Raw genomic sequence first — 15,052 nt, 5'->3', positions numbered from 1 at the left:
TCCAATACTGGATCCACCTAAGAACCATATACAAAGGCTACTTTACCTCCCAAACAACATAGTATGTCTTTCATATGCTCCCATTTTCTTTAGAATCAATTCATACCTCTCCATTTATCAACAAGCAACCAAAAATATCTTTCCAACCAAAGTGAAAATTCATTCTTTGTGGCAAAACGCAAATCACATCAACTTTGCTAGAATGATCCTCACCGTGAGGCCAAGTGAGTTTTCTTGCAATGCTTACCAAACTTGTCACATTAACTGACTGATATTCCTGCCACTGGCACCATATTTTAAAAGGCCATCGTGCACCTGAACAAGTGCTGTCAGTCTGAAGCAGCCCTGCACGGTCCCTGATATTTGCTTCAGACATGGTAGGCAGAGGCAACTCAGCATCCTGCCTTGCAAACATCTGCTGGATGGAGCCGTATACATGGTAGAATTTCTTCTTCCACAGGGCAAATGGTGGAGAGCAGACCACTCCAACCTGGTCTGAGATTGCCACCCATACTGAAACAATCTTTGCCATCTGGAAGAGTGTCCAACTCTGTTGGAAGAAGGTCAACACATTTTTCCACTCACTAGTGCAAATGACACAATTTTTCTGACATCTCATTTTCTCTCTCTCTCTACACTACTACTACTACTACTATGTACATTTCTCACCATGGTAGTTATGGACTAGTATGGCACGAATGTCCATTTCATGCCTCTAAATGTGACATCACAATGGATGAGTGAAGGGAAAGAAATTTCTTAGAACCAAATTCAGATCGAAATATCTTTCCCTACTCAAGTCAGATTATTCTACAATAAAATTGGCATTCATGTGTTTGCGGCAGACATAAGTGATGGTTTTGAAATAGTTGCTTGCACTTTTAGGTGTTAACATCACACCTTGCAAACTCTCAGTATCCTACCTGCAGGATCAAATCCTCGATACTCAAGTGGTTCAATATTAACAGTCTTAATAAATTTTCTTGTGCCATCAAGTTTTTGTAGAATGACTTCAATATAGTTATAAGGAGTTCCAGGCATATTGCACCATAGTTTATCCCTATGAATTAGGAAAAATAATGCTAATTATAGTTACATTCTTTCCTTTGTGTTCCAACTTTATTACACTCCCCTTGAAGGCTTAACGTCCACCCTCCTTATCTCTAAGCAGTATGAAAGAAATTAGAGCAATTAAAACTAAATCCCATAATACACAAAGTCCCATATAACTATCAATTATACAAAATATATACAATTTTTCAACAGACTTGCAAACATGAGGAAATTTGTTCTCTCTTCATTATCAAATGTGAAATTGCATAGAGTACAGATTATTCACCCCATTGTATGATGGTTATATTTCTCAAGTTGTCTCCTATTCCAAAGACCTTACCTCAGCCTTGCAGCATCTCTTTGCTCGGTGTACATCTAACTTCATTCTTGAAAGCCTCTAAACAACTTAGTTCAACAACTTCCTATTTGCAACCAGTTCTACATTCTCACCACACTCTGGTTAATTTTGTACTAGGTTTATTTATAACTTTAGTATACTTACATCCTGCAATTTTGGTTTCAGCACACAACTGGAGGCATTTGCACATGCATTATATCTAATACATTCAGAATTGTAAGCAACTCCAACACATCTCTGCTAATTCTCTCTTTTTTAATAGAATCAGTCCCAACTTGCTCAATTTCTCCCAATAGCTGTTTTTTCTCAGTTTTTGTACCATTCTTGAAAATAGATTTTGCACTTGATCCTGTGTTTTGATATTATTTTAATAGTATGAGCCAGACCTGTGTGAGGTATGCAAGTGCAATGTAAATAGTGCCTGACTTAAATTTAAAGATATCTTCAGTACTTTTGAATAACCCTGGTGATCTGTTGCTTTCTAAGGCCGTGATGCTGCTTTTAATGATCTGTTCACCTACATTTCCAGAACCATATACTAGTTAGTTTGCTAATGTATGCAGTTTCCAGCCTTTCCTACATCATCTCACATTTATCAAGGTTAAAGTTCATTTTGCTACTTCATTGCTTAAGTCACCAAGTTTTATAATGCTTTCTTCGGAGAATGCAGCATCCTCCCTCGGGGTTTGCAATACCCTCAGTATTATCTGCCATCTTTATCGCTTATTTCACTATCCAAATCATGTAATTTAAATTACAACCAGTAGTGATCTCAACATTGATCTGCTTGGAACATTGCATTCTACTTTCATCAAATGTACCCTTTGCCCCAGTCTCAATTTTCTTTACTGTCTGCATTTGGCTAACACCAAAGAGCATGTGCATTAGCAGTGATATCTCTCAAATAAAGTTGAACAAAGAGTGACAAATACCAATTAATGACAAAATTTTAATGAAACAGCATATTGGTTAAGAGAAATAATGTGTTAAACATGTAGAACTTCTCTTAATTTTTCAAAAATTTGCTTGATATTGCATGCACCAATGAATTGAGAGTGAACATGCATAGTCACCAATCGTCAGAAAACATTCTTCTTCATTTTAAACAACATACCATTTACTTCGCTTTTTATCTTCCGATTCCATATGCCCTAACTATTGTCATAAACCTACAATGATACCTTTATAATGCCTTTTTCAAAAGCCAAGCACATGATGATATCTACTGCATAGGTCTTATCCATCTTCTGTTTCCCTTTCAAAAAGTCCTCTGTTTGGTGAAGCATGACTGAACCTTTTAAAGTTCACTAAATTACATTTTCAATCTCAAAATACTTTTATCACTTTTAGTAAGATTCCAGTACCTTTCCAATCAACAAAATTAAAACAAATTTGATCTATAGCTCCAGGGTTTTCAGAGAATCCCTGCAGTGTAGAAACAGGCCCTTCGGCCCAACAAGTCCACACCGACCCTCTGAAGAGTAACCCAACTAGACCCATTCCCCTACTACTCCACATTTACCTCAGACTAATGCGAAAACCTACACATGCTTGAAAACAATGGGCAACCTAGCATGGCCAATTCGTCTCACCTGCTTGATTGTGGGAGGAAACCAGAGCACCCAGAGGAAACTCATACAAACACGGAGAGAACGTATAAACTCCACACAGATAGTCGCCAAGACCAGAATCGAACCCAGGTCCCTGGTGCCTTGAGGCAACAGTGATAACAATTGAGCCACCGTGCCATCCCTATTTTATTCTCTTTTTATAGATATGAACAACATTAGCTGTTTATCCCCCTTCTGTGCAACTTTTGTACATATAAACTGGTGCACCTATAATTTCTGTAGTATCCTGGAGCATGCATTCGGTTTTGGTTTCACTAGTTTTTCCAATAATTTTCTTCCATTATGCTCTAGCTCTATAAATATAGTTTCTAAATTTACTATCTAGAAAAGGGTCTAATTTGTTAGATTACTTAATAAAAGCTAAAGAAAGCAGTTATTCAATATACATACCATTCCGTTGACATTACCTGCAAGTTAATCTTTCTTATCCTTTAGTGGCCATATACCAACTTTAAAGTTTCTTTTAAAATTATGTATTAATCTGAATTGCTGAACAAAACCATGATGTGACACAGCCTATTTTCTGCTTTTATGTTGTGAGATTTGCATAACTGTCAGTCGATTAAATTTCTTGTATATTTTGGGCATCCAGTTATCATGCATGATGTAATGCATTATCTTTTGCAAGTTATACCATTTTGCTAGGAGATGGCAAAGCTGAATCATTGGAACCCAGTTTGATGGCCTTCAACACTTTGAAGAGTGCGAACTGTATTTGAAGGAAAACTGCTCATAAAAGTTACATTAAATTAACTTTTAATAGGAAAGGATAGAAGAAGAATCAATTAAATATTTTCTAAAACGGAAAAATGTGATCCATCAGTAGCAAGGCCAGACATATTGCTTCCAAAACTTGGGATTTTCTCCAGAGATCTCTTTGGCTTGCTACACCTCTCCTTACCTGGTGTGGCCTTTTTACAACTATAGCAATGCAGATGACCTAGCTGTCCCCTGAAATGGCCTGCAACCACTTGCTTGGATCAATGCATGACAAAGTGGAAGAGGAATGAAACTAAGCTAACCACCTAGCATCGAATGCAAATCCTCCTTACAATATCTGGGGACTTGTAATAAAATTGGGCAGGCTGTCCCACAGATTAATCATACAAAAGCCTGACATTGTCTCTAAGGTATGATTTTGAGTATATGACTATATCCCAGGCACCACTATCATCATCCATGGGTATGTCTTAACTCACCAGGAAGAAGCAATTACCAGAAGTGACAGCACAGTGTATTCAGTTGGGAAGGGGATGTGAACTTCGAACTCCAAGAAATATCATTGCATGAGGACAAACACGGGCAAGGAAACACAAGCTGGCTGAGTCCTGAAAGACACACCTACCAGAATGGGTCTGCATGCTGAGGGAACCAAAAAACAAAACCTATTTGACCATACCCTCACCAATCTACCCTATATGCATGCATTATCGATAACAGCATAGGTAGGAGTGATTACCAAATAGTCCTTGTGGAGACCAAATCCCAACTTCCTGTTGAGGATATGCTCCATCGTGTTATGTGGCAACAAGCATGTCTCGAACAGATCTAGTGACTCAAACTGGAGTATTAATGAAGTTCTGTGAGATTCATCAAGTCAGGGGATCAACATTATTTGAATGCAGTATGCACAATAGCAAGCCAGGAGCAGCACCAGGCAAACCAACCTGGTGAAGCTGCAAAAGATTATTTGCATGCCAAACAGTAGAAAGGCAGGTAGGGGTAAGGGATCCTACAACCAGAGGATCAAATCTAATCTCTGCAGTCATGTATTAAACAGTCATAGATTCTAGGAGACAATCAAGTGTTTTGAGTATATTCTTGATAGAAAGCAAGTGGCTGAGCAAATATCATGGGTGCTGGAGGAGATGACTGGAGTGATTTTATTTAACTGAATTTCTCCATGTTTTCTGACTGTTCTGTCAATTTACCTACCCTGAGTTAAAAGTGCTTTCAGCTCTGATTTCTATTTTTATGCTTTCCAAGCTCTCTCTCGACTCTTCTATTTCAGTTATTCAGAAAGCCAATAACTCACAGTCAGTGGGGATAAGACCACAGAATTTCAAACAATGAATTGTCTCCTCATCTGATATTCAAAAGACTTCAAAGACTGGGTCAGAAGAAGGGTTTGTAGGTGATATCTATTGGGCACGAATGCTTATAAGTTGGGGCAGAAGAACAGCTTGCTCACTCAGATGTAAAGGATACATACTAGCTTTGTCAGAAAATTCATGAGGTAATCTTTGATGCACTGGGCAGCTTGTCAGAAATACTGCAGTATTGTGAGCAATTTTGGGCCCCATACCTCAGGAAGGGTGTACTGGCTCTGAAGTGGGTCCAGAAGAGGTTCACTAGAATGATCCCAGGAATGAAAGGCTTAACATAGGAGGAACATTTGAGGACTTGGGCCTATACTTGATGAAATTTAAAGGATGAAGGGGGATCGAATTGAAACTTACAGAATACTGAATGGCCTGGACAGACTGGACATCAGGAAGATGTTTCTATTGATAGGAGAGACTAGGACAGCCTGAGAATAAAGGAGAGACCTTTCAGAATGGAGATAAGGAGAAACTTCAGCCAGAGAGTGGTAAATCTACGGAATTCATTGACAAAGAAAGCTGTGGAAGCCAAGTCATTGAGGATATTTAAGACAGAGATGGATAGGCTTTTGATTGTCAAGGGGATCAAGAGTTACAGGGTGAGAGCAGGAGAATGGGGTTGAGAAACTTATCAGTCATGACTGATGGTGGAGCAGACTCAATGGGCCACATGGCCTCATATCTGCTGTATGTCTTATAATGCTGCAAAACAAAACATGTTCTAAGCAAATCCTTGAAACAACCTGGCAAACATTGTCACGTGGTTAGCTCCATAAGCACCATGCTTTCACAGAATCAAGAGAGGGGATAGATTAAATTATTTACAGTACGGAAACAGGCCCTTCAGCCCAACAAGTCCACACCGACCCTCTGAAGAGTAACCCACCCAGACCCATTCCCCCTGACTAATGCACCTTACACTATGGGCAATTTAGCATGGGCAATTCACCTGACCTTCACATCTTTGGACTGTGGGAGGAAACCCAAGCAGACACGGGGAGAATGTGCAAACTCCACACAGACAGTCGCCCGAGCTGGGAGTTGAACCTGGGTCCCTGGCACTGTGAGGCAGCAGTGCCAAACACTGAACCACCGTGCCACTCACCAAACCAAAAATAAATGAGAATTGGAGGGAGCTTGTCCACTGATTAGAAAGTCATACCTAGCACAAAGCAAGATGCTTATGGTTATTAAATCTCAACCAGCTCAGCTCCAGGACACATTGCAAACATTTTTCCAGAATAATGTCTTCATGCTAACTATCTTAGCTGCTTCATCAGAGACCTTCCTTCCAAAATTGGATGAGAAGTCATAAGGTTTGCCTTTCATTGCATAATGTTCAGTACAATTTGTAATCGTTCAGATACTGAAGCAGTCCATGCCCAAATACAGCAAGATATGGACAATATCCAAGCTTGTGTTGACAAATGCCAAGTAACATTTGTGTCACAAGTGCCAGCCAATGATCATTTCCAACAACAGATCATCTAAACATCTTCACTTGTCATTCAATGGTATCACCATCACTAAATCTCCCCAGAATCAAGATCCCACGGGTGACCATTAATCGGAAACTAAACTGGACCAACTATATAAATACCATGCATACAAGAGCAGGTCAGAGGCACAGAATACTGCAGTGAGTAACAGAACTCCTTGGTTTGGGGGATGAGAAGGGAAGGATATCAATTGAAAGAGCTCACTGGATTGCAGTATGAAAGCCAGGTGCAGATCAGTGCCCTGTCCTGGTGAGGTTCCATCATTATAAAGACAAACAGAGGGTCATGGAAGCCTCCAGAGCCCAGGGGAGGGACCCGAGGGCTTTGATATGTGACACCTTCAGGATCATGTTTTTTCAAGACTTCTCTGTGGCAGTGGTCTGGAAAAGGCAGTCCTACAATGGCGTCAAGAGGAGATTGAGAGCGCTTGGGATCCAGTATTCTCTAGGATATCCAGCGGTGCCCCGGATCAATCATAATGGATCCAAACATTTGCTCGACTCACCAGATAAAGCAAAGAACTTTGTGGACACGTTGACTCAAGTGAAATGGCCGAACAGGCGTAGAGGACAGAGCTGTTCTGGTTTGTTCTTGAAAAGGGACTTGGTTGAGTCTCCTTTCTGGGAATATATTGTGTGAAATGATGTCTAGGATGGATAGAGTGGTTATCTTTAATCTCTAAGTTATGTTAAGGAAGGGGTGGCATTTATTTTTGGTTGACTTGTCTATAGTACTAACCTTGCTCTTGGTGTTTTTCTGTCCTCCACTGGGTGGTTGATGTATGTGGTGTGACCCTAGCTGGTAGGATTTGAAAGGGCAGTTGGAATGATTATAAGTAAAAACAATGACTGCAGATGCTGGAAACCAGAGTCTAGATTAGAGTGGTGCTGGAAAAGCACAGCAGTTCAGGCAGCATCCAAGGAGCAGTAAAATCGACGTTTCGGGCAAAAGCCCTTCATCAGGAATACAGCTGTAGGTTTTGGGTTTTGTGGATTCTTTTGCGTTAAAGCTCGGCAATCTGTAGTTCAGGTTCTTCCTCCCTGGAGTCTAAATGGTGCTATAGAGGCTTATGGCGAAGGTTGTGTTTAAGTGGTGCACCTGGAATATTAAGGGGAGTCTTAGCGAGTTTTGAGAAGATTGGTAGCTCAGGTTGAGATTCTGGATGTAGGTTTGCTCACTGAGCTGGAAGGTTCATTTCTAGATGGTTTTGTCACCCTACTCGGTAACATCTTCAGTAGGCCTCAGGCAAAACACTGTACATGATTCCTGATTTCTATTTATATGTTTGGGTTAGAACAAAACTATACCTGCAGAAGAAACTAGACAAACTTACACAAAGTAACAACACTGACAACACAGAAGCTTGGATAAAAAAAATTATCTGACCCACCCTTAACATACACTTAAAAAGCTATCTTAGTAAAAGGATTAAATTACAACTGCCAGGATGTGGACAAGAAAGATTTCTTAGAAGTATTAGAAACAACACTAAAAGACAACCAACGCACAGAAGAAACCCAGCAAGCCATCAGACAGGTAGTCGCACCAACATTAAGCAGAAAAAAGGAAGGAAACACACTCAATACACAAGAAAGGAAAGCAGTGGAAAGATTAAAAGAAGATAAAAACATTGTTATCCTACCTGCAGACAAAGGACACTTGACAGTCATTCCAAATCAAAGAGACTACATTGAAAAAGCAAATGCACTACTTGTAGATACCAACACTTACCAACAAGTGGCGATAGACCCAACCCCACTACTAGAGAACCGAATCACAGCCTTACTCATTCAAAGAAACCCAAACATATAAATTGAAAGCAGGAATCATGTACAGTGCTTCGCCTGAGGCCCACTGTAGATTTACCCAGTAGGGTGACAAAACATCTGGAAATGAACCTTCCAGCTCAACAAGCAAACCTACATCCATTAACCTGTCAAGAGGAAGGTACTTTCCAGCCTTAAAAAGGGAGAGGGTGGATGTTGCCTTATTACAAGAAACACATGTGGATGATGCAGAGCATTTGAAGCTGCAACAGAATGGGCATGACCGGGTTTATTTTTCATCTTTCAATACGAGGTGTAGAGGGGTGGCTATTTTAGTTAGAAAGAATCTCCTATTTAAGTTATTAGAGTGTAGTAAAGACACACACAGGAGATTTGCAATCCTTAAAGCTTTGATACATGGGGAGGAATATGGGATTTTAAATGTTTACTTCCCCCGGCCCATCAACTTAAATTCTTGACAGACGCACTTTATTGAGGTGAAAATGTGTTGCTGGAAAAGCACAGTAGGCCAGGCAGCATCCAAGGAGCAGGAGAATCGACGTTTCAGGCATGAGCCCTTCTTCAGACGCACTTTATTCACCTTACACCTTAACATATTGTCGTAGGAGGTGATTTCAGTTGTCAAGTCAACCCTACGGTAGACAGATTGTCCAAAGGCCCGCCAATATCTTCTTTGCAAACTAAACAATTAAGGATTTGTGCGCTGAATTGGGGTTGGTAGATGTTTGGAGGCACCTTTACCCTACAGGCAGGGACTTCACGTTCTTTCCGAACTCACATAAATGCCATACCAGGATTGAACTTTTTCTGATACCCATACCACATCTGCGCTTGGTGGCGTCATGTACAATTGGCAATATCACTATTTCTGATCCCACCCCAGTATATTTAATCGGTAAGATTAAGGATACTGTGGTATGCTCAAGTGCATTGGTGACTGGACCCCTTCATCCTCAAGGAGAGCAAGTTTATTGAATTCTTTTCGACTGAGTTCAGGCCCATCCTGAAGTCCACCCATTCTTTGGGAAACAGCTAATGCCCATGCTTGGGAATTCGTTGCTCCTATTCAGCCAGTAATAAGCAGCAGATGGGTGAGCAGCAATACTTGCTTGAGACATGTCTGAAAGTAACTGAAAAGGCATACTTTGGCAAGCCCTTGCTGGTTAAACTGCGCTTCGGTCCACGCTGAACTCCATGCTCACACCTACAGCCAAGAGGGAGCTTACATTTGTAAGTCAGAAGTTGTTTGAGCATGGGGGTAAGCCAGGCAAGTACCTAGGGTACCTTGCTAGGAAAAGGACTCTCCTGCCACAAGCCATTAATTTAATCAGAGAACACTGGAAATTTAACCTAAAAGGAATAATGCAGCATTTAGGAAATTTTACTCTAAAAACTATACCAATCTGAAAGCTGAGAGCGTGGGCAGGTTAGGGCGGAGTCTTTTTTAAAAAGAATTTGGACCTTCCAGGAGTGACCCCTGAACAAGAGTCTCCTCAAGACCTGTTGTCAGTGCAAGAGGTGCAGGAGGCAGTGAGGCAGCCCCAGAATGAAAAGGCACTGGGTGCTGACGGGCTCCCCAGTGAATTCTATAAGGAATTTATAAATATGTTGTCAGGGCCAAAGCTTAGTATGTTTAATGACTCACATAGACGTGGCCTCCTCCCACCATCTCTAAGAGGTGGGCATCTTTCTCACTCATTCTTAAAAGAGGGAAGGTCCCAGAGGACTGTGCTTCCTATTGGCCTATTTCACTCCTGAATATCGACTTTACAATCCAGTCTAGCATTAGGGCTAGAAACTATACTGCCCTCCATTATTAAGGAGGACAGATGGGCTTCATAAAAGGTCGCAGATCAACGGATAACGTCAGGAGATTACTTAGTATGATCCAAGTATGTCAACATTGATTGGTACAGGGATTGGTGATCTCCTTAGATACAGAAAAGGCATTTGACAGGTTCGAGTGGCCATATCTTTTTCATACTTTAAAGCGGTTTGGCCTGGATGAGACCTTCATCAGGCAGGTGGAGATTTTGTGTAGTGATCCTCTTGCCACGGTCCTCACCAACTGTGTACGGTCAAGTCATTTTAATATTTGTAGGGACAGTCAACAGGGCTGTCCCTTGTCACCACTGCTTTTCGCATTGGTGATCAAATCGCTGGTGGAGGCAATATGTAGGGATCCCAATATAACTGCTCCAGAAGTGGGGATGAAGTCAAATAAGATTGCATTGTATGCAGATAATGCTCTTGTCTTCTGATCAAACCCAACAGTCTCACTACCAATTTTACTCTAAAAACTATACCAATCTGAAAGCTGAGAGCGTGGGCAGGTTAGGGCGGAGTCTTTTTTAAAAAGAATTTGGACCTTCCAGGAGTGACCCCTGAACAAGAGTCTCCTCAAGACCTGTTGTCAGTGCAAGAGGTGCAGGAGGCAGTGAGGCAGCCCCAGAATGAAAAGGCACTGGGTGCTGACGGGCTCCCCAGTGAATTCTATAAGGAATTTATAAATATGTTGTCAGGGCCAAAGCTTAGTATGTTTAATGACTCACATAGACGTGGCCTCCTCCCACCATCTCTAAGACACAATGCATCAATTTATTTGGTGACTTCGAGTTATAACATCAATTTTGCAAAATCAGAGGCGATGCCCATGTGTGGTCTCCTGAAAGTGCATGGTCCTGAGGGCGGATCTCGATTCCCCTTTAGATCGTCGCAGGAGGGCTCTCTCTACTTTGGTATATTTATTACTCCTGTTTTTGATCGGCTATTTAAAGCCAACTTTGCCCATTTATTCGACAGAATCAATCAGGACCTTCATAGATGGGAGTTGCTTCTGATCTTTAGGTTAGGTTGAATTTCCCTCATTAAAATTAACATTCTACCCTGCCTGTTGTATCCTATGCAAATACTTCCTCTATTTCTTACTAAGTAAATATTTAGAAGAGTGAATGGCTGGTTCAAATTCTTTTATCTGGTTTGCAATCAACCCCAATTAAATTGACTGAATTGCATTTACCTTCCAGACTGGGAGGATGGGCCTCCCAGATATCAAAAATGATCAATTAAGCTTGTTGGTGTCTTACGTAATTGATTGGGCCCATGGTGGCCGCCATGCTGTGGTACCGGTTGGTCTCTTTGGTCCTTCCTCCTGGTTTTGTCGCCAACATCCAGAGAACGCTGGTTCACTTCTTCTGGGACAAAAACACACTGTCGCTGCACAGGTCCTGAGTCTTCCTATTGAGGAGGGCAGTCAGTCGCTGATGTGCGTTTGCACCCAGATAGCGACTTTCTGCCTTCAAACCTTGCAGCGATACCTTTACGTTGAGCCTCCTCCTAGGTGGTTCGCCCTCGCGACATATTCTTTTCTGCCTGGTGCGTAACCTCACTACGACACGCAGTTACTGTTCGTTGACCGTGATGGTTTGGAGATCACCCTCAGGACACTGCTTGTCTTTTACCAGGAACTGATCACTGTTTGTAACATGGTCGAATCGCGTCGCGCCTACCCTCCGGCTGGAGTAGCAGCTGTCGTCATGGAGCTATTGCTCAGGAATCCGCACCTCCGTACTCGCAGGTTTGAGTGGCTGTCGGAGGGGAGGGCTGTGGCGGCGAGCGTGACCAGGGTCGGGGACGTGCTGGGTGCCGGGGGCCTGGGCTGGACGCTGCCGCAGGACATAGCGAGCAGGGCAGCGGGAGACGTCCGGTACGTGGCCACCACCATCCGATGCCTTAAAACGGTGATGCTCGGATCAGACGTAGTGCACCAGCTGGAGGATGCTCAGGTGTGCGGTGGGATCCCATCCGCGTTCACCCCTGCCCGGATGGAATTTCACATTGGCCCCAAGGTCCTGTACTTCCCGCGGGAACCTGTGCCCCACAACCTGAGCCGCCTCCGGAATTTTAATTTTGTCCCTTTTCAGGACATAAAAAGGTGGGCCCTGTATCAACTGCTGCTGCACACCGTCCACCTCTTCTCCCTCATCCACCATCTGGACACGCCTTGGCGTGCCCATTTGCCACCGGGAAGTGGGGATCCTCAGTGGAGGGCTCTCTACGCGGGAGTCCTCCCCCTTTCTCTCAGGGATCTGGGGTGGAGGGTGCTGCACGCAGCGGTGCCCTGCAACCGCAGATTGCGGTGGTTCATGGACTCCCAGCCCAACTGCTTGTTCTGTGGCGCTGTGGAGTCCGTGGACCATGTATATATTGGGTGTGGGCGTTTGCACTCCCTTTTTAATTTTCTCAAAAACCACCTCCTCTGCTTTTGGTTGCACTTCAGTCCCACACTCTTGATCTTTGGGCACCCGGTACGGAGGAGGGAGGGCAGGTCTGAAGACCTCCTCGTGGGTCTGCTCCTGGGCCTGGCCAAACTGGCCATAAACAGGTCCAGGCAGCAGGCCGTGGAGGGGTCGTTAGGGCCGACTGCCTGCCCCTCTTCCGCCCAGGTGTCTCTGGAGAAGGAGCACACAGTGTCCACCGACACCCTGGAGTTCTTCAGGGAGAGGTGGGCACCGCAGGGAGTAGAGTGCATTATTTCACCTTCCGACTATTTTAATTTAATCCCAGCCCTCCCCTTCACTGTTTTATCACACAGCATTGCCCTTTGATGTGAAGGGCACTGCTTGTCACAGGCCACTCGGGTGTTTCCTTTCTTCCTGGTGGTGGAAACTGAATAAAGGTTCGTGCACCTTGTGTCTTTCACTGTGTCTCACGCCTGCACACACACAACATGGGAGCGGGGGAATAAATAAGCACTACCGCAGTTAGGCGGTAGTGTGGGGGTTAAAAAGAAAAGAATATTAAAAAAAAAATTTTTAAATAAAAAGGAGTGTCAGAGGTTCTGTCCACTCAGAGCTGGCTCTGAGAAAATAAAATTGATGTCTTACGTAATTGATTGGGCCCGTGGTGGCCGCCATGCTGTGACACCGGTTGGTCTCTTTGGCCCCTCCTCTTGGTTTTGTTGCTGACATCCAGAGAACGCTGGTTCACTTCTTCTGGGACAAAAAGACACACTGTCGCTGCGCAGGTCCTGAGTCTTCCTATTGAGGAGGGCAGTCAGTCGCTGATGTGAGTTTGCACCCAGGTGGCGACTTTCCGCCTTCAGACCTTGCAGCGATACCTTTACATTGAGCATCCTCCTCGGTGCTGCGCCCTCGCGACATCTTTTTTTCTGCTTGGTGCATAACCTCATTACGACACGCAGTTACTGTTCATCGACCGTGATGGTTTGGATGTCACCTTCAGGACACTGCCCGTCTTTTACCAGGAACTGATCACTGTCTGGAACATGGTTGAATCACGTGATGCCTATCCTCTGGCAGGAGTAGCGGCTGTCGTCAAGGAGCCGTTGCTCAAGAATCTGCACCACTCTACTCGTGGGTTCAATGACTGTTGGAGCAGTGGGCTGTGGTGGCGAGGGTGACCAGGGTCGGAGACGTGCTGGGCGCCAGCGGCCTGGGCTGGGCGCTGCCGCAGGATATAGGCGAGCAGGGCAGTGGGTAACTTCCGGTTTGTGGCCACTACCATTCGACGCCTCAAAATGGCGGTGTTTGGACCCAACATAGTGCACTGTTGGCGGATGCTCAGGAATCCAGTCTGTGCTTACCCCTGCCCGGACTGAATTTCATATTGGCCCCAAGGTCCCGTACTTCCCGTGGAAGCCTGTGGCTCACAACCTGAGCCACCTCCAGAGTTTTAGTTTTGCCCCTTTTCGGGACATAAAAAGGTGGGCCCTGTATCAACTGCTGCTGCACACTGTCCACCTCCTTTCCCTCATCCACCGCCTGGACATGCCTTGGCATGCCCATTTGCCACCGGGTGGTGGAGATTCCCAGTGGAGGGCTCTCTATGCAGGGGTCCTCCCCCTTTCTCTCAGGGATCTGGGGTGGAGGGTGTTGCATGCGGCGGTCCCCTGCAACTGCAGATTGCGGTGGTTCACGGACTCCCAGCTCAACTGCTTGTTCTGTGGAGTCTGTGGACCATGTATATATTGGGTGTGGGCGCTTGAACTCCCTTTTTGATTTTCTAAAAAAAAACCTTCTCCTCTGTTTTTGGTTGCACTGCAGTACCACACTCCTGATCTTTGGGCACCCAGTACGGAAGGGGGAGTGCAGGTTTGAACACCCCCTCGTGGGTCTGCTCCTGGGCCTGGCCAAGCTGGTCATAAATAGGTGCAGGCAGTGGACCGTGGAGGGGGTCATTAGGGCTGACAGCCTGCCCCTCTTCTGCGATTATGTTAGAGCCCAGTTTCTCTGGAGCAAGAGCACACTGTGTCCACCAATTCCCTTGAGCTGTTCAGGGAGAGGTGGGCACCGCAGGGAGTGGAGTGTATTATTTCCCCGTCCAACTCTATGTTGATTTAAGCCATACCCTCCCCTTCACTGTTTGACCATGCAGCATTGCCCTTGATGTGAAGGGCACTGCTTGTCACTGGCCACTTGGGTGTTTCTTATATTCTTGGTGGTGGAAAGTGAATAAAGATTTGTACACTATGTCCCACACCTGCAAACACACAACATGGGTGCTGGGGAAAAATAAGCACTACCACAGCTAGGCAGTAGTGGGGAAAAAAGTTAACAGAAAAAAAATAAACTGGGGATTAAAAAAAAAATTGATCAGGCTG

The 15,052-nt window shown here is 44.2% G+C and overlaps 1 protein-coding gene across 1 annotated transcript in view; it reads right to left on the bottom strand.

The window, feature by feature from the left end:
* LOC140479499 (uncharacterized) overlaps positions 1-13,621 on the bottom strand; it is a 60,366-nt gene extending 46,745 nt beyond the window's left edge. The window contains exons 1-2 of the mRNA XM_072573329.1: positions 13,317-13,621; positions 924-1,060 (exon numbers count right to left, since the gene is read on the bottom strand). Of these exons, the coding sequence (XP_072429430.1) occupies positions 924-1,060; positions 13,317-13,621 (442 nt within the window). The remainder of the gene's footprint in view (positions 1-923; positions 1,061-13,316) is intronic.
* Between the last annotated feature and the right edge of the window lie 1,431 nt (positions 13,622-15,052).

The sequence above is a fragment of the Chiloscyllium punctatum genome, chromosome 7 (assembly GCF_047496795.1).
Source record: "Chiloscyllium punctatum isolate Juve2018m chromosome 7, sChiPun1.3, whole genome shotgun sequence".
NCBI classification, from domain to species: Eukaryota; Metazoa; Chordata; class Chondrichthyes; order Orectolobiformes; family Hemiscylliidae; genus Chiloscyllium; species Chiloscyllium punctatum.
Note: the sequence above shows the minus strand (reverse complement) of the source record. Positions and strands in the feature narration are given on the sequence as shown.